Below are 25,073 nucleotides of genomic sequence, written 5' to 3'. Positions count from 1 at the left end.
GAGTCCCTCCCCCCACTCTATGTACTCTGGGAGCAGCTGGACAGCCAATACAGGCTGCCCCCCAGGGATGGAGCTGACGCCTACCTTAGGAAGGCAGGATAAGGGACCCGCTGAAGGAAGGGAGGTGGGCTAGGGGATAGGCCATTTGCCTGGGGAGCACAGGGTGGTGGGCTTGAGTCCCATCCCTCTCCACCCACTAGACAGCCAGCACAGGATAAGGGTCCTTCAAGAGGTGGGGTGAGCTCTGGAGTAGCCTAGGGGATAGGGCGTCAGCATCTGGAGCACAGGGTGGTGGACTAGAGTTCCCAGCCCCACTCTACCCATCCAGGCAGCCGCTGGACAGTCAACACAGGCTGCCCCAGGGATCAAGCTGCTTCCCATATCAGGTAGGCAAGATAAGGGATGCCCTGAATGTGGTATGGGTGCCTGAGTAGACTAGGGGATAGGACATTTGCCTGGGGAGCATAGAGGGGTGGGCTTGAGTCCTGTCCACCCCGGGAGGGGCTGGACAGCAAACACAGGCTGCCCTAGGCATGGAGCTGGCTCCTGCATTAGGAAAGAAGGATAAGGGCCCCTCTGAAGGTGGGGTGGATTCTTGAGGGGAATAGGACCTGGGAAGGGCGGGATTGTGGGTTCAAGTCCCACCTGGGAAGTGGCCAGCTGTCCCAGGGATGGAGCAGCAGAGCCAAGATAGGCCCACTACTGTCACAACCCTGCACCCCCCCTGACAGCAGCTGGCATGTACAACAGTGACTCCATGTGCTGCCCCTCATCTACAAGCACCAACCCCCACAGCTGCCACTGGCCATGGTTCTCCATTATTGATCAATGGATGCTGCAGGAGCAATTTTTGTAGGCAAGACCCCCCTGCTCTGACCATCTCAAGGGCTGCAGGGACATACCAGCCACCTCCAGGAGCACAATTGCCACAGGGATAATTACTCCAGCCATGACAGGTTCTGCATTTTAGAACTCAATACTCAAATAATTAAATGTAAGCATAAGAGAGAAATGAAAGTTATGAAAGGCACAGACCAGTCAAAAACTAAAAAGAACCCACTTTGCAAGCAGTAAAAGTAGAAACAACCCTCACCCTCTCAAATGTATGTGTTGGGGCAGGAGATGAAAAAAGGACAGTGTGTGTTTGCATAGGCGTGCGCAGCAGATTTCATTAGGGTGTGCGCCCAGGGAATTTTTTTTTTTTAAAAGGAGAACATTTATTGAATACTCAATCATTAAGGACATGCTGCGAGGTATAGAAAGCCCGCATTCCATTTCTACAACATCTATATTACGTAATTCTGCGCTTATTGGATAATACAACAATCCATACTTTAAAACTAAAAGAGCGTATCGTGTGATTAAATTAAAACGCAAAGCCACTTTTTTTTTAGACATTAGGGTGTGCCTGGGCACACCCACCACACCCCCTGCGCACGCCTATGTGTGTTTGTGAGAATGACAGAGACATGTGAGAATGACAGAGATTTGCATTGCCAAGCTCCCTCCATCCTCTTCTGTGTGGAGACAGGGTACAGGAGTGGGGGGGGGGGGGGTAGAGGGACACCCTGACATCAGCACCCTCCCATCTCCCTCCCACATCCTGCATAGCAAGCAGGAGGCTTCCCAAGGGGCAGCTCCAAGGCAGAGAGCAGGAGCAGCAGGACAGTGGGGGCAGGGGCACCTGAAGTGATAGCACATGATAGCTTCCCAGCCAAACCAGTCAGGATCACCTGTCAGAGGCTCCAAGATCTACTGGTAGCTCCCGATCTACTGGTTGATGACCGCTGTTATGGGGTCTTCTGTTTCACAATCCAGTATTTTAAATGGACGCAAGATTATTTAAATAGCTCTGTCTATGATCTATGTAGAATACTGTCGTGTAGACATTTTTTTTTAAATAGGGGTTTTGCATATCACAGATATTGATCCAGAGGACAGAACTCTCCAGCCCAGGAGTGGGCAATAATTTTTGATATGGGGGGAGGGGCATTCCAAGAAAGTGGTTGAGGGCATCTTCCATGATACTAATGGAGGAGATGTGGGGTCTGGGATGGAGGTTGTGTGTAGAAGGGAGCTTAGGGTAAGGGAGGGACTTTTGATGAAGGAGGCAGCTGTGACCTGGGGCACTGGACTGAGGTGCAGGGGGTTGGATAGTGACCTAGTGCAGGAAAGTGGGGTACGGGAGGGAGGGCAGGGATTTGGGTTGTGAGCTAGGGCAGAAGGGGACGTGATCTGGGGCAGGAGATTGGAGTGCCGGATCTGGGAGGGGATATACATGCAGAGGATTTGGTATCTGGAGTAGGGGGCAGAGGATTGGGGAAGGAAGAAGTTGGGGTGCCAGAGGCAGAATCTGTCCAGAAGCCTTAACAGCTAGCAGCCATTCTTGAATCAGCCTCCCTTTTAGCCAGTGTTCCCTTCAAGTTACAGGATTGCACAGCTTCACAGGTAATTGATCAGCCCTAACCAGTCAGGGGCTCAGAGCTCAGTGCACAGTTGACTGACTGGGTGGGGCTGATTGATCACCTGGGAAGCTATGCTGCTTTGCTCTTTAGCAGGAACACTGCTGCCTGCCCCGCCCCCACACTAGCAGCAGCTGCTTCATGGCTGCTTGTTATTGAAACGGGCAGCTCCCATTGGTTGGTTTCTGGCCAGAAGCTGGCCAACGGGATTGTGCTGAGGGTGGAAGCAGCTCCTAAAGCTTACCGCCCCCCTCCCGAACTCTCAGTTTTTAAATAAAACTCTCTTGGGAGTTGCATTTCTGAGCGCTGTTTGGTTGGGGCAAAGTAAGCAGAGAGCCTGCTTGGGGCTCCCCACAGTGTCTGTGGGCTGGATCCGGTGGCTTGGCGGACTGTATTTTGCCCAGGCCTGCTCCAGCCTATAATTAAAAAAAATATTTTTTATTTAAAGATTCAGATAGCTTTTAATAATGTGTGCATGCATCTGCCCTTGCTGGATTATGTTCTATGAAATCATGTGACTGCTTTATGCCTAGCATTAAAAAATGAATAAATATTTCCAATATACATCCGGGCAAAAGTTCAATAATGCTCACCAAAAAGATATTTGCATGTCACGTCTTGAAGATATTATGTAAAGGGAGTGCTATCTTGCCTACTTTCATGTCCTTATCTTGCCTTAATTTCTCAGTTCTCTGGTACTCGTGCTGAGAAATTGTGGCAATCCAGAAGTTGCTGTATAGAAATACTACTATATGGATATAGCATGTGAGAGGGAAATCATTTTCACCACTGCATTTGTAACTTTTCTAAATTAGCAGCCTAATTTTAGTTTTAAGTATTGAGTAAAGGTTGTTTTGGTTTTCAAATAATTTTGTTTGTCAAAATAAATAAGTTGATACATATAGTACATTTTGCTATTCTATATGATTTTTGTAATTAAATTTCATGATGGAGTTTGAAAACTGAAATGATATAAACAGTATTTCTCATTTCAGTTTACAATTATGCCGTACACTCAGTGAAAATAAAAGCCATGAAAATGTGACTTTCAGAGGTAAGTTGATATTATCTAATATATTTGGAGTGTTTGTGTGTTTGTGTTAGGGATGTCAGCATGTAGTCGACTATATGATTAACTGATAAGCCTGGACTTATTGGTTAATCCTATCGAGTATACTCAACCCCCTTGCGATTTCTGTATCTGAAGCAGCGGCGGAGGTGGCAGCTGGTGTCTGTGGAGTCGTTTGCCACGCTCCCCAGGATGCTGCCTCTATGAGAGGCAGCTGCGTCAGGTTGGGCAGGGGAGGCTGCACCAGAGCACATTCTGTCCGTGGCAGGCCAGCCCCTAACTGAGTTCCCCACAGACAGAGGTTGCTCCGCCATTCCACAGAGCAGTCCCTGTTCACAACGAGCCCAGACCCACAGCAGACAGAGGCTGTGCCCTCATCCCACAGAGCAGCCTCCTCTGCCCCCTGCCCCCCTGCTGCTACCTCTGATAGAGACAGCATTGCGATGAGAGGGCAGACAGCATTGCGATGAGAGGGCAGACAGTTCTTGAGAGGAGCTGATGTATAAATAGGCTCCCCTTGTGGACTAGCTCCTGTGTACCACCCCGCGCTGTTGCCTCTGCTTCAGAGGCAGCAAGTGGGGGTGGCAAGGGGCTCCCCTGGGCTGGGAGCACACCGACTGACAGCCTCATCGCTAGGGACTGTCGAATAGTCATGTAACTGCTAAAATTTTGAAGTTACACAATTATTAAATTAGTCAATATATATATGAAATTGATCAAGTCCAAATGTGTGCCTGGAGGGAATGGTGGTGTACAGTGATGCCTACATAGTAAGGAGAGGAGCTTAGTGTATACAGCAAGGAAGATATCCCCTTTGTACAAGTTCAGTTAACCTCAAACATTCACATAGAAAGGATGCAGAGGGAGTTCTCTGCAGAACCACAATCAGTTTTCGGTTAGAGAAGTGAATTCCTTCCTCCTAGCTTCTTGTGAAATTTCATGTGTGAAGCCCAACTACTTACATTTTGTGGAGACCTGAGTTTCATTCTAACAAGGAACTATATAAACGAAAAATGCTTGGAACATAGAGATAGCGGTTAGTAGTGCAAGTATAAATTCTTAAACATATTGTTCAGTTTGCACCTATAGAGTTATAGTTCTTGGTTTCTAATTTGTCTTTCTTACTTATTTGGGTAACTATAATGCCAATTTTAGTTTCTAAAGTTTCAATTTTTAAAAGGTTTTAATGTTAATTCTAAAATGTATATACTTATAATTTTGATGAGGACTTTAAGAACTAGAATAATTAAAATGTCCAAGGACAAACAGAAAAACATAATTTTGCAACATAAACAAGAAAAATTGAGTTTTTGCTTTGTTTGCTCTGATTCCCTGAAAGGAAAGATTCAATATTTTGGAGTCTACAAAGCTGCTTACTTTGTTTAGGTGGTGTCTGGGGATCTTGTTAAAACAGTTGCCTGGGGAAACGATAAAAGCAGAGGGGATTATTTATTGTGAAATGGAAATGTGATTATAATTAATTTTGCAAAGTAAAAAGTATTTAACGTTTAACAAATCAGCAAAATTGCAAAAAATGTTTTAACTCCCAAATAAGTTTAGTATAATTCACTGTTTTAGTACAAGGCTAATGGCCCAAAATGATCTGTTTTCAGTCATCTTCCAGAATTGACTTGAGATGCAAACTTTCATTGAACTTTTATAAATCTCTCTAGGATTTGTAATGTTTCCTTCTGATTGAAAAATTTTAGGAGATTTGGTGATATAATTTAAAAATTGAAAATTATGCAGTCTCTAAAACTGAACAATTGTCATTCAGTTAAAAGAAATAAGGGTCTGATTCTGCTCTCACAATGATGTAAAATGTGAATAACTCCATTTAAATCAGTGTTTTGCGTTATAAGACTAGTCAGAAGAAATCAGGCTCACAGTCTTCTGGGGAGCTCATATTTATCTATTTCAACGATTATGGTTCCATTGGGGGTATGTACTGTATAAGCAAATAGGGCAGTTTCTGCTCCCAAGAGGTTTTGGGCTAAACTTCAACATGTGCCCCAGACCCTGTCTGTCTCTTAGAATACATTTAAAATTAAGCAGAGAACAGGTGGTCTGCAAGTGTAATTGAGTGTGTGTCTGTCTCATCTGATGATTAAGGTATCATGCTTTCTTTATTATTTCTTCAGCGTATGTTGAGATGCTATAAATTGCTTCTTAATTCTCTACTTCAGATACAGTAAATATCTGCCTAACGCTTAAAGAACACCTCTCCTTTCCCAAGTTTACTTCTGAGATGATACCATTATTTATTCAGAAGATATGCCCTTTCTCAATATTGCAGCTGCTTTTGGAAAAAATATCTTGGACTGACTTCAGCTATTTTGAAAATTAGTATAATCAGTGAATGGGGATTCACAGCAGAGGATAGGAGCATAGGAGTTGTCATACTGGATCAGACTTGAGGTCATATAGTTGATTATCCTTGTCTCTGAAATTGGCCAGTACTGTATGGTTCATATGCTGCAGTATGGAGGTCTGATGTCCTCTCCTGAGTTCTAATAGTTTGGCTTAAGCACTGATGAATTCAAGTTCCTTCATTAGGAATACTATACTGATTGTATCTTTCCAATCCAGCACTCTCTAGTCCAGCAACATCCATGGTCTGGCATGATTTTAGTTAGTGGGAGGGCCACTTATTGTGTGTGGCCAAATTTCCCATGGTCCCATAAGGTTTGTTTGCAGCCTCTTGTCCTGGCTCTTCGTTCTGTGCTGTTATTTAGCTCTAAATTACCCTTAAATTTCTTCTAAGAATCCAGCAAGCAGTGGAAGTGCTGATAATGCTGTTAAGTGTAAGCCTGTTTTTTATCCTTTATGTACTTATTTCCTTGTGCTAATACAGAGAAAATGTGTAACAACATTAACACTTTTTGTTATGAAGAGAGCTTATAACCCTTGGCTTGGCTTAGACTTATATAGGATGTATCGGTGCAGTAATAAATTATTAAGCAGCATTGCAAGCATTGTTCCCTTTATTCGCCTTGCCTTTATTTGTGAAATAAAAATGAAGAGATGCACTTCCTACCGTATTGACTTCCTGTGGCTTGGCAAATTCTCAGGTTTGGCACTGGTCAGGTCCCGAGGGTGCTGGACCAGTGAGGTTCAACCTGTATTAAAGAAAATTAAGAGCTTCTTGCCCAAGTCCAAAATCAATCAATTCCATACTATTAATGTAATTGTAGGTTAGAATTTTGTAATCCCAAATGTACAGAGTAGTTGGGTTATACCATGATCTAAGTACTGCTTGAACACACTGTTGTTGAATATTTTCAATTGAGTGTTTTGTATGGCTATGTCTTCATGGCTTGGTGGCAGTGTGATTTTTTCCCCTGATTATGTTCACATACTTTAGGTAATACCCAGTAAGCTAGCACAAGTATAAAGAGCAGTGTAGCCACATGTAGCACTGGTTTCTGCTTCAGAGGCATTGGTCTTTTTCTTTCAAATGTCGTGTTCAACACTGTAGTTTTCATCAAAGTTGGACGTCCAAACTCTCCAGCCAGCGAACAGCGTCGCTGGTTAGATTATGGATATCCTCCAGTGAGCCAATAAATTTTCGTATTGGGCATTCTGCAACAATGTGGTGCGTAGTTTGCGGAGTGGGACATCCACAAAGTGGTGATGGCAACAAATTCTACTTATGCAGTGGATAACAGCACTTGCCCTGACTGGTTCTAAGCCGGTTAGAACACACCCCGCAGTCTCCGGGGAAGATCGAAATCTTTCTGCTCACTGGTGGGATCTGACACAAGATATTTGTTTGGGATGTCTACTTGCTGCCATTCAGCTTGCCATAGTTTCTTAACATTGTTTTGACTTCCTTTGCTAACTGCCAGGTGGCTTGCGAGATTTTAGATGGGATGTTGGAGGCTGATCGAGGTATTTCTGGATGGGAAGAGGTTGGCTGCTGTGGTTGATACGTTGGTATCTTCATTCCTACTCCCGTTGACGGATGCTTGGTGGGGTGATGGTTACCAGTGGCGGTAACCATTCTACGGCAGTGGTCTTTAAAGTTCCTATTATCACTCACATGGCTCTGTTCAGTTGAGTGTCAACTAGCTTTGTGTGGGCACTTTCTGACCACACAGGGGAGCAATATTCAGCAACAGAGCACACTAGGGTTATTGCTGAGGCCCTCAAAGTACATGCTCCAGCTCCCAAACCGGTTGTAGCAAGTTTTCTTAGGTGGTTGATCCTTGGCTTTAGTTTCTTCTTTGTTTGTTCCAGGTGTCGTCAGAAGGAGAGCATGTGACCAAGGGTAATGCCTAAGTATTTGTGATGAGGCTTGTAGACCATCTTTTTCCCACAAAAAGCAACATTAAGTTTTGCAGTGGCGTTACGGTTATCTAGATGAAAAGCTGTAACCACGGTTTTGTCTGGGTTCGGTTTGAGCTGCCACTTCTGTAGGTAGTTGGATATGATGAGTAGGTCAGATTTTAGCATCTGGCTGACAGTTTGGAGAGATTGCGATTGTACAGCCAGTGCGATATCATCTGCATAAATAAACATTGCAACACCAGATTTTGGGATGTCACTGAGATGTTGAATAATGATGGTGCCAGTACGGAGCCCTGAGGGAGACAGTTGTTCAGAGTTCTGGATCTGCTAATGCTGTTGTTGAGGTGCACATGAAACCGGCAGTTGCCAAGCATTGCTGTCAATAGCCGAAACGTCTGCCTGCACTGAATCAACCTCGATAGTTTGCATAGTCGTCCCTTGTGCTACATTGTGTTGTATTCAGCTGACAGATTGACAAGAGCTGTGCCGGTCTTCATATTTGCCTGGTAGCCAGCTTCGGTTGTGGTTGTGAGGGCCAATACCTGGTCGCAAATACTTCAGCCTTACCAAATGTATACACACACCAGTTTCAGGTGTTTGTACAGTAAAACTCCAATTGTCCAGCATCCAGTTGTATGGCACTCTCGATAATCCAGCATCAAAATGGCAAGAGCCTAGTGAGTGAACTTTGGCAAAAAATGAGTCACAAAGCACCAGCGGCAGCAGCTGAACCAAGCGAAACTGGACAGGACCGAGTCAGTCTGCCACAGGCATTGTGTGATGCTGGACAGTGCTTGTGCTACAATAAAAAGGGTTAAAAACGCTTTATATAGAGTGTATATATGTATAACCAGTTTATAGTACCTCCTGATAGTCTGGCATATCCGATAATCCGGCACCTGCTAGGTCTCAAAGGTTCCGGATTATCGGAAGTCTACTGTACTCAGTACGGCTCAGTAGTGCCTCTGTTGTTACTACCAGTGCTACTCTGGCTACGCTGCTATTTATATTGGTTCTAGCTCAATGAAAGTCTGTGCAAATGTATATGTGAGCAGTGGAATCCCCTGGTTTGTATTGTAGACATAGCCTGTAACTAAAGCTCAGTGTTAGGGAGATGATAGAAGTCATGGAATCCATGATTTACTGTGATCTCGGTGACATCTTCAGCTGCCAGTGTGGATGACTCCAGGACTGCCCAAGCAATTGGCCGTGGAGCCAGCTGCTCAGGCATCCCTAGTGGATAGCCTGACTGGCTGCTGCTGGAGCAACTTTGTAGCCAGCCACTCCAGTGGCCCTGTAGCCAGCCACATCAGCCACTGCCAGAGCACCTTGAGGACAGCTGCACTGGCTCTGGTCTGGTCCTGACAGAAGCTGCTAGATCTTCATGTGGAGAGGCAGTGGCAAACATCTGGGAGCTGCAGGGAGAGTCACTTCTTTTGCTGCTCCTCCCTGCCCAGGAGCTAAAGCAGAAGTTCCTCCCTTCAGTTCCCAGCTGTTTGCTGTTGCCTTGCAGAGTTATCACATGGGAGCTTCAGGAGGGGCTGCTAAGGGCAAGAGAGAGCACGCGTAGGAGGGCATGACTCAGGTGTTGAGGGAGATCTTTACATTGTGTCCCCTTCCAGCAGGTACCAGTCATTTCTGGCAGATGCTCTTAGCCTTAACATCCTGTTTCTCCTCAGTCTGCTAGGTGGAGAGTGGGGGAGTGGGCAAAGTGGACTCTGCAAGATGTATTGTAAAAGATCCACATGTTGGCTAAGAAATTGCAGTTTGGCCATCCCCGTTCTATAATATAATTATGCACATAGTTAAAATATTTCTTCTTTGTGTGTTGGCTTTTAGCCACATGGGTCATTATTAATGTATTACTCACACTGTAATAAGGTGTTTTATGTTGAAAATATTGTAACCACCTATTTTTAACTTTGGAACCATGCGCACAAAACATGCATTTATTTAATGTTCTATAATTTTCCTCAAATACATAGTCTGTTTCAAGGAGCAGTGAAGAATTTTGCAATTTAATGTAACACTCTGAAGCGTGTGACATTATTTAGTCATAGGAGTTTTTCTCTCACTTGTTCTCTGCAAAGAATTCAGCCTGACAAAGTGTTTAATTTTCTACCTAAAAAGTAAATATTGATGTTCTTAATTTTTATAGCTGCAGCTTAATTTATTATAGTATTTTCTTTTGTCATGATGTAATCCTTAATTTATTCAGTCTATACAAATGTGTTTTCATGCTGAACTTTAGACAGTGAAACTCATTGCTGTGCATGAGACCCAGTGTAATAATTATCCCATTTTAGTCTATGGCATTTACTCTCTTCCTGTAGAATCTCTAGGGCAAGGACCATGTTTTGCTATGTGATTATGCAGTGCCTGCCACCAGGAGGACAGATTGGGATCTCTAGGCCTTGTGCAAATAATCTTTAGGTTGAAGCAGAGAAAAATCACATGCTCTTTGACCATTAACTGCACCAAGTCTGCAGCATCACTGTAGATTTTCATTAAAAGTTAGACCAAGGATTACCTAGCACTCATGTTCCTAATGCAGCTGTTTTATGTTTGATAGATATCCAGCAGGCTCTGTATGAGCTTGCAAATCATGTTGTCAAGGGAAACCTCAAGCACGATCAAGCTTCTAATGTTCTCAGCGATGTTATAGTAAGTATATATTTGTACTACTTGCTGTAGATGTATTTAATATTTTAATTAATTACTGATTTTATCAGAATAAAAGCTAAACAGCAGAAACACAGCATACCCTGTAGACGTAAACCTCATTGTATGAGGGTTAAGGGATGGCTCTAAATAGCATATTATCTTGAAATTTGGCACTGTATAGGTAGCGCCAAATTTCGAAATAGCCTCTTTCAAAATAGACTCAAAATAAGCTGCACAGTTTGCATAGCGCAAATTGTGTAGCACAAATTGCATATCTTATTTTGAGTTTTGGGTGCTGTGTAGATGCACCCTGAGTGATGTAATTTACACTGACTTAAGTGACTGTGTGGATGCCACTGTGTTGGCAGGATAAGTTCTTCTGCTGATATAGATACAACGGTTGAGGGAGGTGGGCTTAGAAGTATAATTCCAATGTGGCACTTTTGACTCTTAAAAATCTTAATAATAGCTTTAGCATTTTGTTTTCCAGTGTTGTGGAAAAACTTGATTTATGGTGACAGATCTTAAGATTTCATAATTCACCTCTACACCCTTTAAGTCTAAAGAGAGATCAGTTTTCCTTTTGTTAAGCCAGGGTATGTATGTATGTATGTATGTATTTATTAAGCTTTAATAAATTATTAAGTTCTAGAATGTGTTGCGAAGAATGAGGGAATGGAAATATTGATATGACAAATATTACTCATATGCAATTATAACTATTGTATCAGGACTATTATAAAGAATATGTTGATAATGCTACATCTTTCCTGCTAAAGTACACTAAAGTGAATGAAAATTTCCCAAGGCTAGTATTCATGGAAAGTATATTGAGGATCATCTGGTGAAAAGCTGAAGAGAGAAACAAATATTTTATAGACATACATATGATACTCAAATCAGATATGTTAAAATGCGTTTAATTATGTAATGGTGTAACTGCTGAAAAATTCAGCAGTTACACCAGGGTGGGGACAGTCAGGAGCTGGCGCACGCAGGGAGCAGGCTTAAAGTCATCTCTGGATGCATGCTGGCTGCCTCTGCTATCTCTGATACAAAGACAGTTGGGGTGGGCAGAAGTGGGAGGTTGTCAGGTGGCTCCATGAGAGCCAATGCGTGTCACAGCTGGCTTAAAAGCTGACACAGAGGCAGCAGTGTGGAGGGGAAGAAAAGGGCTTGGTGTAACCATGAATATTAAACAGTGAGTCCAGGTTCATCGGTTAACCATGTAAACATTTACACTTTCACATCCCTAACTCAAATGCAAGTTCATTTTTGACTGGGAAGTTTCGATCTTTTTTAACTTTTATTTTTCTATGTATCCATTGTGGTAGTGAAGCCTTTCAGTTTTTACAATCAGTACTTTTGCTGTAGAAACTAGTTTCTATACTACAACATTCAGGAGGGAAGAGTGAGTATCTGGGGTAGCTCTAAAACAGCATTGTGGATTTTTAAACTAAAGCTAGGTCTGATTTATGTGGAGCTCACTTAAATTGCCAACATATTTAACAAATACCTCAGGACTGAGGCTATGAGGGGACAAAAAAGGTAAATTGATTTAGATAACCATTTTAAATGTTGTTTAGCTGTTGTGCGTTTTACTTATTATATTTACATACCACTGAATACAGCCCTTATGCTAAATTTGGTATTTCCTTTTGCTGACCAGAAGGATATTCCATATGGAAATATATTTCTCATATTGTATAGGTAATATGTATCTAATCAGATTCTAAATTTTTACTTCTTTATTACATTACAAAATGGTAGGTGGTACATTTCTTATTAACTAGATGATTGATGTTTTTTTACCTTGGGTTTGCACCCATCTGTATTTGGATGGAAATTGTGATTCCATCAGAAATGCACAAAACTAACTTTTTAAAAATAGTTTGTTTGTTAGATAGATAAAACTCCTTTAAATTTGCTTCTCAGTTTATGAAAACCTGTAGTGCATTTAAAACTAACATTTATTAACAAATGAAGCATTATTTTGGTAGTCAGTGAACTGAACTGATTTTATTCTGGTCACCATGTCCTTCAGTTTATAAGAACTAGAAGATTTACCTGGTGTTGCTCAAGCCCTTATCTCAATTTTTATTTTTTGAAAAATAAAATGGATATGTACATGCTTCATTTAAATCAGTGGTTCCCAACCTTTTTTATACTGTGGACCGGAAAACTCAAAAAACCATTGGTGCACCGGCACTGCAAAGTTTGCATATTCATTATGGTAATTTTAGCCCATGGTATATCAGGCAAATCAGGGACCAAATCATGGTATATCAGGCAAACCAAAGGAGGAGGGACATGATGGTTAACAAGAATATGAAAAACTGCTGCATATACACACACACACACACTTTAAAAAAAGAATAAATTAGTTGCTAATACTTGTTAAAGAGTATTCTGCAGTCCAAACTTTTTTCCTTAGTTGTACCAGAATTAAAGAGCCAGTACTAATAGGTCTGACAGTGTTCACACATTCTGCACATTCATATTTTCCTCTGCTCTTAATAATGCATAATAATAATGTGTATACCTACTGGCTGGGAGCAGCTGGAGGCCAGGGGGAGGCTCCCACCGAGTAGAGAGGGAGGAGAACGGTCACAGGAGCAGCCACCCTGCATGTGGCACTTGGCCCCACTGGCTGGGGCAGCCACCATTCACCTCCCCCGTGGCTTGCGAAGCAGCCCCACGTGCCCCTGAAATCGGGTCCCGGCTCCAACTCACCAGGGGCAGGGGAGCAGTCTGGCACTGCAAAATGGCTCTGGCAAGATGGCATCGGCCGACGGGAGCCTGATGTGGCCAAAAAACCTGCCTGCAGTTTTTAAAGGGGCAGTGTCCTTTTTTTTCCTCAACAATTTTGGTGCAGCTCTTTGCATTTTTTTTGCCACTGTTTCGGCACTCTTTGTTTAATAGCTTGGCCAACCCTGGGCTATTGCTTTCATAGGTGTATTTAGCACTTCAATAAGTTCTGGTTCTTAGGTGCTTATCCAGTGGCATTTGGAGGACAGTGGCTCTCAACCTTTCCAGACTACAGTACCATTTTCAGGAATCTGATTTGATGTGTACCAACTTCCACCTCACTTACAAACTGCTTGCTTACAAAATCAGACAAAAACACAAAAGTGTCACAGCACACTAATACTGAACAATTGCCTACTTTCTCATTTGTACCAGATAGTTATAAAATAAATGAATTTGGATATAAATATTATACTTATATTTCAGTGTATAGAGCAGTGTATACAAGTCGTCGTATGAAATTTTAGTTTGTACTGACTGCATTAGTATTTTTTATGTAGCTTGTTGTAAAGTAACAAAATCATCCAAAGCCCAAGATTTGGTGGTGATGGGGGACTTTAACTATCCAGATATATGTTGGGACACTAACACAGCGGGATACAGACTATCCAATAAGTTCTTGGACTGCATCGGTGACAACTTTTTATTTCAAAACGTTGAAAAAGCTACCAGGGGAAGCTGTTCTAGATTTGATTTTAACAAATAGGGAGGAACTGATTGAGAATTTGAAAGTGGAAGACAACTTGGGTGAAAGTGATCGGGAAATCATAGAGTTCACAATTCTAAGGAAAGGTAGAAGGGAGAATAGCAAAATAGAGACAGTGGATTTCAGGAAGGCAGATTTTGGTAAGCTCAGAGAGCTGATGGGTAAGGTCCCATGGGAATCAAGACTGAGGGGAAAAACAACTGAGGAGAGTTGGCAGTTTTTCAAAGGGACATTGCTAAGGGCCCAAAAGCAAGCTATTCCGCTGCACAGGAAAGATAGAAAATATGGCAAAAGACTGCCCTGGCTTAACCACGAGATCTAAAAATAAAAAGGAGTCATATAAAAAATGGAAATTAGGACAAATTACAAAGGATGAATATAGGCAGACAACACAGGAATGCAGGGGAAAGATTAGAAAGGCAAAGGCACAAAATGAGCTCAAACTAGCTACAGGAATAAAGGGAAACAACAAGACTTTTTATAAATACATGAGAAGCAATAGGAAGACTAAGGACAGGTAGGCCCACTGGTCAGCGAGGATGGAGAAACAGTAACAGGAAACCTGGAAATGGCAAAGATGTTTATTGACTTCTTTGTTTTGGTCTTCACCGAGAAGTTTGATGAAGGAATACCTAACATAGTTAATGCTAGTGGGAAGGGAGGAGGTTTAGAAGATAAAATAAAAAAAGATCAAGTTAAAAATCACTTAGAAAGGTTAGAAGCCTGCAAGTCACCAAGGCCTGATGAAATGCATCCTAGAATACTCAAGGAGCTGATAGAGGAGGTATCTGAGCCTCTAACTATCATCTTTGGAAAATCATGGGAGACACGAGAGATTCCAGAAGACTGGAAAAGGGCAAATATAGTGCCCATCTATAAAAAGGGAAAGAAGAATAACCGAGAAAAATACAGACCAGTTAGTTTAACTTCTGTGCCAGGGAAGATAATGGAGCAAGTAATTAAGGAAATCATCTGCAAACACTTGGAAGGTGGTAAGGTGATAGGAAACAGCCAGCATGGATTTATAAAGAACAAATCATGTCAAACCAATCTGATAGCTTTCTTTGATAGGATAGCGAGTCTTGTGGCTAAGGGAGAAGCGGTGGACGTGGTATATGTAGACTTTAGTAATGCATTTGATACGGTCTCACATGATATTCTTATCAATAAACTAGGCAAATACAACTTAGATGTGGCTACTATAAGGGGGGTGCATAACTGGCTGGATAACCATACTCAGAGAGTAGTTATTAATGGTTCTGAATCCTGCTGGAAAGGTATAACAAGTGGGGCTCTGCAGGGGTCTGTTTTGGGACCGGTTCTGTTCAATATCTTCATCAACGATTTAGATATTGGCATTGAAAGTATGCTTATTAAGTTTGCAGATGATACCAAGCTGGGAGGGGTTGCAACTGATTTGGAGGATAGGGTCATAATTCAAAATGATGTGGACAAATTGGAGAAATGATCTGAGGTAAACAGGATGAAGTTTAATAAAGAGAAATGCAAAGTGTTCCACTTAGGAAGGAACAATCAGTGTCACGCATACAGAATGAGAAGCGACTGTCTGGGATAGAGTACGGCAGAAGGGATCTAGGGGTTATAGTGGACCACAAGCTAAATATGAGTCAACAGTGTGATGCTGTTGCAAAAAAAGCAAACATGATTCTGGGATGCATTAACAGGTGTGTTGTGAGCAACACAGGTGAAGTCATTCTTCCACTCTATTCTGCACTAGTTAGGCCTCTGTTGGAGTATTGTGTCCAGTTCTGGGCACCGCATTTCAAAAAAGATGTGGAGAAATTGGAGAGGGTCTGGAGAAGAGCAGCAAGAATGATTAAAGGTCTAGAGAACATGACCTATGAAGGAAGGGTGAAAGAATTAGGTTTGTTTAGTTTGGAAAAGAGAAGATTGAGGGGGGGACATGATTGCAGTTTTCAGGTATCTAAAAGGGTGTCATAAGGAGGAGGGAGAAAACTTGTTCATCTTGGCCTCTGAGAATAGAACAAGAAGCAACGGGCTTAAACTGCAGCAAGGGAGGTTTAGGTTGGACGTTAGGAAAAAATTCCTAACTGTCAAAGTGGTTACACACTGCCCAGGGAGGTTGTGGAGTCTCCATCTGTGGAGATATTTAAGAGTAGGTTAGATAAATGTCTATCAGGGATGGTCTAGACAGTACTTGGTCCTGCCATGAGGGCAGGGGACTGGACTCCATGACCTCTCGTGGTCCCTTCCAGTCCTAGTATTCTATGATTCTATCAAAGCTAGACAAATATCTAGATGAGTTGATGGTTGAGAACCATGTTACATGCTACCCCAATAACTTCATGATTTCAGTAGTTTGAATATCTTTAATTTCTGATGATAGCAAACATGCACTTTAATATTATTTTTATGTAACTGATATAATAGATTTAAGTAAATATAGTAATTAAAATAAATTCTCAATTTCAAATTGAAATAAATTTTTCTTTTTAAAAATAACTTTGTTTTAATTAAAACAATTGACTGTTTAATATTTTTACCTACCCTGATTTATATGGTATTGTCTTTTCAATAGACTTATCCTCAGGTGAAACAGGAACCCCTAGTTCTGGAAATATTGGGTGTTAGTATTTGGATAAAAAATATATGGTGTCATTTTGATTTGTTACATAAAGCCATTTTGTAAATTAAGGGGGATATTCAAAGGCTCAAATAACAATTAAGGGTACCTGCATTGACTTGACTTAAGATACTTGACTGCTATTTGTCCCTCTGATAGGCTACCTCTTATTTTCATCATTTCTGCAACAGCAACCATTGCTGTTGTTAAGCAATGTTTAGTCATTTTAACTTTTATGAAATGTAAGTTTTAATATGTAAATTTAAATTAAAAACAATATTAAGGTTGGGATTTTGCAAGTGCAAATGTCAGGACTTTTGTGACTACATATTTTTTGGATAATTATACAAATAAATACAACTGGCTGTGCTTTGAACTATACACTTGAGATATTTAGGAAAATGAATGTACTGCTAATGCAGACATGCTTAAAATTTTTAATTTGATCATTAATCTAAACTTTGTCAAAGTTAGCTGGCTTGCAATATTCTTCAGTATGATCAGGCAGAAATATCCTGATGAATATCCTTACGTCTTTCTATTTGATGTGCATTACCACCTTGTATTATAATAAAAAGAACCCAAAACAGGTTAATTGAATCTTAATGCACCCAAAAAAGTATCTTTGAGTTTGAGAGTAAATAAAGAAAACTTAATTCTAAAACAGAGTAATAGAAGCATACGAAAACAGGAACTTAAAATAGGCGTGCCTTGTCAGCCTTTAATAATAACATTGGTAATTCAGTGCACTTCTTAAAATTTACACCATACCCTCAGACATGGGTTTAACCGTCACTGAGATTTTTTTTAGAGTTTTCTTTTAGGTCCTTTTAACTAACTTGATAATGGTTTATTTTGTATTAATATTTTCTTACATTTTATCAAATTCATCAGGCATATCCTACCACTTCTGTTCATTGATTTAACAAGAGTAGTGTTAGAGGATCTAATTTGAGATTTCTGTCAAGGAACTATTTCTTCATAGACAAAAACATTCTAACTGCACATTGTGGTGTTCCTATATTTACTGTGTTTTTGTTTTGTTAGGAATTTCGGGATGACATGTCCTCCATCCTTGCTGATGTCTTCTGCATATTGGGTAAGTTTCTTTCTTCTTTTCATCACTGCCACAGCTTAGTGGAGAAGAAGTGGGGGTTCTGTCACCAAAATCTTGAAATTCCAAAATGTTATATAAAATAACATTTGAAATGTATTTGAATGTTTGTAGTTTCAGTAATGTAAAGTGCATTATAAACTAATACAATTCATGGTTTTTGCTTTTGCCTTTTATATAAATGAGTATATGCATAGTAAAAACACTTCTTTTGCCTTACCAAGCTATATTTATGTTATTTAAAAATCAAGGAAATTGATGCTAGTTACAAGTGGACTATTATGTAGCTCACTAGAACTAGCAGAATTTAAGTTTCTGCCATTAGTGTTAATGTATTTAGTTTTTTTTTAAAGTAACTTCTGTAGGATAAGTATTTGGTACCAAACTTAGTATTGCCATGATTTTAGCCTTGGATATATTACAAACTGCTAAATTTAGAGATATTCTTCATTTGACGGTGGAAATGCTGAGCTGCCTTCAAACACTACAGTGCAATGGTTCTCAATTTTCTTAGGTCTACAATCCACTTGCCAGTTTTTTAAAGACAACATATCAAACACTGAATTTAATCAGAGTGGTTTTTGTCCTTTTGAATCTTGCTGATACTGCTAGCCTAATACACTTTGGAGGTGACAGCACACATGAATCTAAGATTGTGTCCTAGGAAGAAAAGTAAAAAATGTGAATTAAGAAACACTGAGGATGCATTTCTGATGTTTTATCTCTGTGGGAATTAAGCATGTGTAAGAAGAGTAAAATATATCTAGGTAGTATTAGAAAGATCACAATGTTAAGGCAGTCTTCTGAATGAATATTCAGTCCAGACTTTTTATCAAATTGAACTCAACAGATTATGGCAGTAGATTTGAGATGCTAAGTTTAAAGCCCTTGTGAGTGGGTGGGCAGTCTGGCAGCACCTCATTGGCATTTTCTCCTCATTTCTGTTCTCTCTCCATTTTCCCATTGTTTTTGTCTTTACATTTTCTTGTAGGGGTTCTTTCCCTACTGTACCCTGTCTTGATGAATAAAGGGAATCTAAACTATTCTGAACAGGAATTGTTTCGTGGTTACTGTGTAGAGGGCTGAGCACTTCTGTAGGACCTGATTAACTACCTCAACGGCTCTCTCATGTAACTGCTCCGGCAGCTGACTGTAACAGCAGAAAGAAAGAATGCAGAGATAAAGTACAGGGAGGGTAGACCAGTGACATAAGGGGAACATAGCTTTTTACCAGTTTCAGGCAGAGAGAATGTATTGTATAGCAGTGATGGGCAAACTTCAGCCTGTCAGCCACATGCCCATTAAGGTTCTGTGTGTGGCCCTTGAAACTTTTTTTTTTTTTTTTTACAGTTGCCTACTAGGAACATAAAATCCTGTTTAATCAGTTAACTAGTTAAATGCTATGTTTAATTGGTTAACTGCTTAAACAGGGTGGATGGGGAGCTGCCGTGGGCAGACTGGAGCTATCCCTCCGCCTCCGGTAGGGGCTGCTCCAGCTGGGTTAGAACACCTCTTCCCATGGAATGCTGGGTTGGAGCGCCCTTGCCCCACAATGTGCTGGACTGGTCCCACCATAGGTGAGAGCTGCAGCATGCTGGGGCTGCTCCGGCTGGGCTGGGGTACCCTCACCAGCGGAGCACTGGGGCAGACCTACCTCAAGAGGGTGCTGCTCCGGAGCCAGATTGGAGTGCCCCTACCCGCAGCGTACTGTGTTGGGCCCATTGCTGGCAGACTTCAGCCCACCGGTTAACTAGTTAACCATTCACATCCCTATTGCCTACAGACTGAGTTGTCAGGTTCCTCTGGTTTCTGCCTACATAGGTTTTTTCCTATCAGTATAACTGAGGTGACATGTAAAGCAAGGACACTTGAAGAGAGGTGCATTCTGATAGCACACAATATTGACTCTGAGAGCCATTTGCTCCCTCTGTATTCAATAAAAGCACTGCTGTGGCTCATTCGGTACACCCTGTAAGTTCTAGATATATAAGGAAAGTTAGTAAAACTATCCTATCCAGGGAGACTGCCTTGGTTATGACAATCTTGCAGCCCACTCAGTAGCCTAGGTTGCCATTGCTGCTGTACAGAGTACAGTAGAACTTCAGAATTATGAACATCTCAGGAACGGAGGTTGTTGGTAATTCTGAAGCATTTGTAACTTTGAGCAAAACGTTATGATTGGCCTTCACTCAGAGAGAAGGGCAGACAAGAGGAACAAGAGGATTCTCTTGTTATTCATTCTTGCCTCCTGCATTTGTGCCACCAATGTTAACAGCTGGCTCTGTAGCTGTGCAGTATGTGAATTATTTTTATCAATGTAATCATGCAGTAAATGTTACAGTAAGCCAAGTGTTAATTAATGGTTAGAGTAGGCACAGAATTAGAATGTGAAGCATAACTGAATCTCAAATGTGAGATTACACAAAAAAATCTACGCAAACAGATTTTTTTTACCAGGATTCATCACAAAAAAGGGGGGGAGGGCTTCTTTGCTGCTTATAGAAATCAGAGAGAAACCAAAAAGAGATGTCTCTGACCTCTAATGTCTCATTTTCCTCTTCCCCATATTCCTTTACTTCAGATATTGAAACAAGTTGTTTAGAAGAAAAAAGCAAGAGAGATCATTTTACGCAACTGGTGTTAGCCTGTTTGGTAAGTTGCAGTTATATGCTTGCTGTGTAGCAAAACCTTCCATGTCAAAATATGATACGAAAATTGAAATCTTCATCATTCACCAGATATTTTTAGGGAAAAAATGAATGTAATGTAGGATCTCATTAAGTTTATTTTTAAATTATTATTCATTATGCAAGAAAAAATTAGTATATGTTGTATTTCAAATCTAGTGTTTCTAGTGTCAAGAGAATAACTACAAAATTATTTTCATCTTTGTAGTCAAAAGGTGTTTTAGTATGATATAAAACAGAATAACAGACTAGACAAGCTGGTTATCTTATCACATATGGCAAGTCCTGTGGTTCTTTATTATCTAGTGTTATAAAAACATAATTACTTTAACTAGTTGCATTATAATTGCCCAGAATGACTAGTCAGTTGTTTTAGGCAAAATAGTTTGGGTTGTATCAGTGTATATTCTTCCTCCAATTTACTTCTTTTTCATTGATTAATTCTTTCCCACAAAATTAAGATCATGGACGAAAGAATTAGACAAATCGTGTATCTCAAAATTTTTATAATCCTGATTTAGTGAACAAGTGAGATGTGAAATTCTAAAATCTGCTGTAATGAACTAAATGTAATTGAAGCCTGTTTTTCTTATAAATATTAGAAGGTTTTTAGTTATGTGAAATTGCCATTTTGCACTGTCATGTGCCTTATTTGCTTAAAGAGAAGTTTTTTGTTATGTTGTGAGTTAGTTTTAGTTTGTGTAAGATATTGTTATTTAAAATGTGTATTGTGTTGAAGTTTTTGTTGAATTTTTATTAGCTGTCAAAATATCAAGCCCCAGTAACCACTGGCTGGACTCCCATTACTTCACAGCTGAAAATATCCATAATAGTCACTGTCTTTCATATTTTGGACCATTTCTTAAGCTGTCAGTCCTCTCATAGACACCTTCCTTCCAATATCTATTTCAAATACAGTGTTTGGTTAGTTAACAGAGTTTTGTCAGGTGAGTATAGCAGGATCCTCCTGCCCTGCTTTGCTGGCAAAGACATTTGGAGACCCTTGGGCTCAGTAACCACTCATGCCATTTATTTATAGGCTGTGATCCCACCGCCTTTTCATCATACAAAGCTTGGATTCTGATGTCTGCATGTAGGAGAGAAGTGCTGTCGCTTTTCTTCTGTTCTCTTTTCCCTGCTTCCTTCCTCCCAGCCTTTTATGTAGCCCCAGGCATCTGCCCCTGCTTCTCCAATTAGGGACATGTTTTCTCTTGCTAACTCCAGTTTACTTCCCTTAATGGGAACTGGCGTGACAGAGGACAGAGTCTGCAATTCTTGTCCAGCATCTTATCATAGCCAGTGTTAAAGACTAAAGGAAAATATCATTATTTTTATATGATGGCTTGAACTGGCTTTTTTTCCCTAAAGTGTTTCCTTGTCTGAGCATTGAATTGTATTTCAATATTATAACAAGCTCATTCTACAAATATTTTATTTTGAGTTTGAAAGTGACCTTTCCCCAGTGTTTGGATATATTAATTTCTGGTTTTGTCATTATGACAATGAATGCCAGCAACTAAATTTGGATCGAAGTTTGGATTCCAGTCTCTCATTTTACTAGAATTTTAAGGGTTTGAGAGACCATATTTTTCCTTTTAGGAGCATTTCTAGTGTAAAATGTCACCTTATTGCTTGCATCCCAAAATATTCTTTTATCTCCATATCCCTTTGCAGATCAATCTGGTCTTCCTTTGTGTTTGCTACCAATATGATTTTTGTGTTGTCCACTGATGCAATTGTATTAGAGTTTGCATTGGAGAATCACTTGATAATATTAAGCAACCTTGCAGCTAGGGATGTTAAAAGGTAAGAAATTGTGTAACCGTGTAACTGCTGAAAAACTCAGCAGTTACATACACTTGTAGCAGCAGCCAGCTCCCCGGGAGCTGGTGCACACTGGAAGCCAGCTTGTACTCTGGCTCTCGGCATGTACTGGCTCTTGCCTGCAGCTCCGCTCCCATGGAGCTGGCTGCCACTCTGTGATGCTGACTCTGATACAGAAGCAGCAGGGTGGGGTGGCAGCCGGCACTCCAGGAGCAGAGCAGGAGCCTGCATGTAACTGTGAATGTTAACTGATAAGCCCAGGCTTTTTGGTTAACCTTTTAAACGGTTATACATTCACATTCCTGGTTGCAATGTGTAACGTTTTTGTTTTGTTAGTCAAAGTGCCTCTAGAAGCACTGAATGTCTTGCATGGGACTGCAAGCAGCAGATCCCATCACTTCATCATTGTAACAAGATAGCTTTGCACATCATCTTGAAGTGCTGCTCATGCTTCAAGTAGGGAAGTAAAAGGGTAAATCACACTAAAAAAGAAAACACTATGGTGCTACACATTGCAAACTAAAGAGTCGTCAGTGGAGAATTGTAGAAATCATTTGCACAATTGTAGCTTCTTGGTTGCACGCAATTATTCTTTTTGAAACCGAGTTTGTATGATATGTTTTGTATTTTCATTATCTTTATTTTCACTGTTAAAATACATACATAGATAAGCCATGGTGAAGGTCATATGCTATTTAGTTTAATAGACTTATCAGTTCACATATGTGACATGTATGTTGCATTCTTGTTTTGTGCAGTACCTTGTTTCAGACACTGTCCTAAAGGAGCGTCTGGATCCAGAAACACTGGAATCATTAGGGCTCATCAAGCAGTCTCAGCAGTTCAATCAGAAATCTGTTAAAATCAAGACAAAACTTTTGTAAGTGTGTATTGGTATATTTTGGGGGGGTTCAGGTTAATGTAATCAAATATAGCTTTTTATAATGTATATATTTTCAAAGTTGTTTTGTGTTGAAATTTTATGAATATTTGATTTTTTTTAAAGTGATTTTTTTTTTTTTGGTGCTTAAATTCCTCCCTGGTGGTAAAACATTTTTGTCATTTTTATATTTTTCAAATCTGTATGAAATTTGTAAATATATATTTGCTCCCATACTTTCAAATATTTAAGCTTTCATTAGTAGAAAATGTTAACATGCAAAATACTTAAAAATAAATTACTTACAAGTCTGACTTAGGCTGTGTCTACACTAGGAAGGTTTGGCAATGAAAGTGCTGTCGACATGCAAAAGTTGACAAAAGTGAGAATAGTTCATAACAGTTTTTCTGCCTCCCATTGTCGATATTTCATGGCCACACTGCTAGCACCCTGTTGAGGATAGAACAAAGCAATGTTGAGTAAGCATCACACAAGGCAGTGTTATGGGAAGGCAGACAGAGCTGATACCCGTGCTTCTTGGAATTCCCTTGTAGTCCAGTGAGCTCCCCATGCTGAGGAGTGTCAAAGAAGCACAGCAGTTTCTCCAGCCCTCCCCTACAGCAGCAGTCTGCCTGCCACTGTGTTCCTAGCAGGGCAGATCAAGAGTATTTCAGTTATTTGTTTCCCAAACAGAGTAGCTCGCTCACAGCTGTCAGATTCTTTCTGGAGCTTTGAAAGTGGATGGACGCAGGCCTTCGCCGCAGCCTAAATCACAAAACATTGAGCACAGCCATCAGGGCTGGCATTGTGGGATTCTAGTGGAAGACTACTAAAGTCTCATTGCATTATAAATGCTCTCACTGTTTTGTCACCAAAAGGCATTTTTTAATAATGAAAGATGCCAGTGTAGACACAGTGTTTAGCATAGACTTTTGATATTTCCCTAAACTATTTAATGCAATGTTTTTTGGTCTTTGGAATGTAGAGCAGTGGCTCTGTGTCTGCATGTTTCCTGTTTCATTTTCAGTGTCTATGTAGTAATTAAGATTAGTATAGATCCCCAAAGCTCAATCATGCAGTGTGCTGATATTCTGACCCTATCCAAACAAAAAGTTAGAAACAAGCTTAGTTAAAAAGCATAATAAGCCTATTGCTTTAAAAGTACTTAATCACACGCTTAAAGTTAAATGTCAGCTTGATGTTTTAGTTGGTTTGGGACCTGTGCTCAGCATCTCAGAAAATAGGGTCTTTAGACAGTATTTGAAATGATGCTTATTGTCTGAATTCTGTAGTTTGCCTAATGGTTGAAAATTAAACCATTAATTAATAAACTTGTATCCAAACTTGGTAATTAAGTTGAATATTTTTAAAATATTTAACCTGTATAAATTTTACTAATATAAATAGCTATTTTGTGCTGAGCTGTGCATCTCATTTTATAGTGTTTAATTTCTATTTATCTAATTACAGTTATAAACAACAGAAATTTAACTTATTAAGAGAAGAGAATGAAGGTTATGCAAAGCTGATTGCTGAACTGGGGCAAGATTTATCTGGCAATATCACTAGTGATTTAATCCTAGAAAATATCAAATCTTTAATAGGTAAGGAATTTATTGAAGTGAATATAAGTAATTATTTTCAGATATAGTCACCTTGAGTTGCTTCTGTAGAGAGCCACTCTGGACAATGTTTTTGATGCCTTTTGGAGAAGAGACAGCAGATTAATGGTACTAGGGCAGAATTTCTCAAATGCAGCCACAAGGAGCTTTTTATGCAGCCATAATGGCCTCCAAACAGTGATGGGAAAGAAGAGGAAGGAGATGGCAAAGCATTTTCCTCCCTGTTGCTCTTGGATGTGCTGCTTTTCAGTGCCCCTGGAGACATGTGGGACACAATGCTGCAGAAATAAATTGAGTTCTTAACCCACCAGGTAGGGAGGGGGGTTAATAGGTTTCTATGCT

At 40.4% G+C, this 25,073-nt stretch overlaps 1 protein-coding gene across 2 annotated transcripts in view; it reads left to right on the top strand.

Moving 5' to 3' along the window:
• THOC2 (THO complex subunit 2) overlaps window positions 1-25,073 on the top strand; it is a 119,867-nt gene that overhangs the window by 6,953 nt on the left and 87,841 nt on the right. For both annotated transcript variants that reach the window (XM_006115394.5, XM_014569712.4), the window contains exons 2-7: window positions 3,458-3,516; window positions 10,394-10,485; window positions 17,652-17,703; window positions 20,300-20,370; window positions 22,988-23,109; window positions 24,580-24,713. In XM_006115394.5, coding sequence (XP_006115456.4) covers window positions 3,458-3,516; window positions 10,394-10,485; window positions 17,652-17,703; window positions 20,300-20,370; window positions 22,988-23,109; window positions 24,580-24,713 — 530 coding nt within the window. The remainder of the gene's footprint in view (window positions 1-3,457; window positions 3,517-10,393; window positions 10,486-17,651; window positions 17,704-20,299; window positions 20,371-22,987; window positions 23,110-24,579; window positions 24,714-25,073) is intronic.

Source organism: Pelodiscus sinensis, chromosome 13, assembly GCF_052426305.1.
Source record: "Pelodiscus sinensis isolate ZL-2025 chromosome 13, ASM5242630v1, whole genome shotgun sequence".
NCBI lineage: Eukaryota > Metazoa > Chordata > Testudines > Trionychidae > Pelodiscus > Pelodiscus sinensis.
The sequence above is the reverse complement of the archived record's forward strand: the minus strand, read 5'-3'. Positions and strand labels throughout refer to the sequence as shown.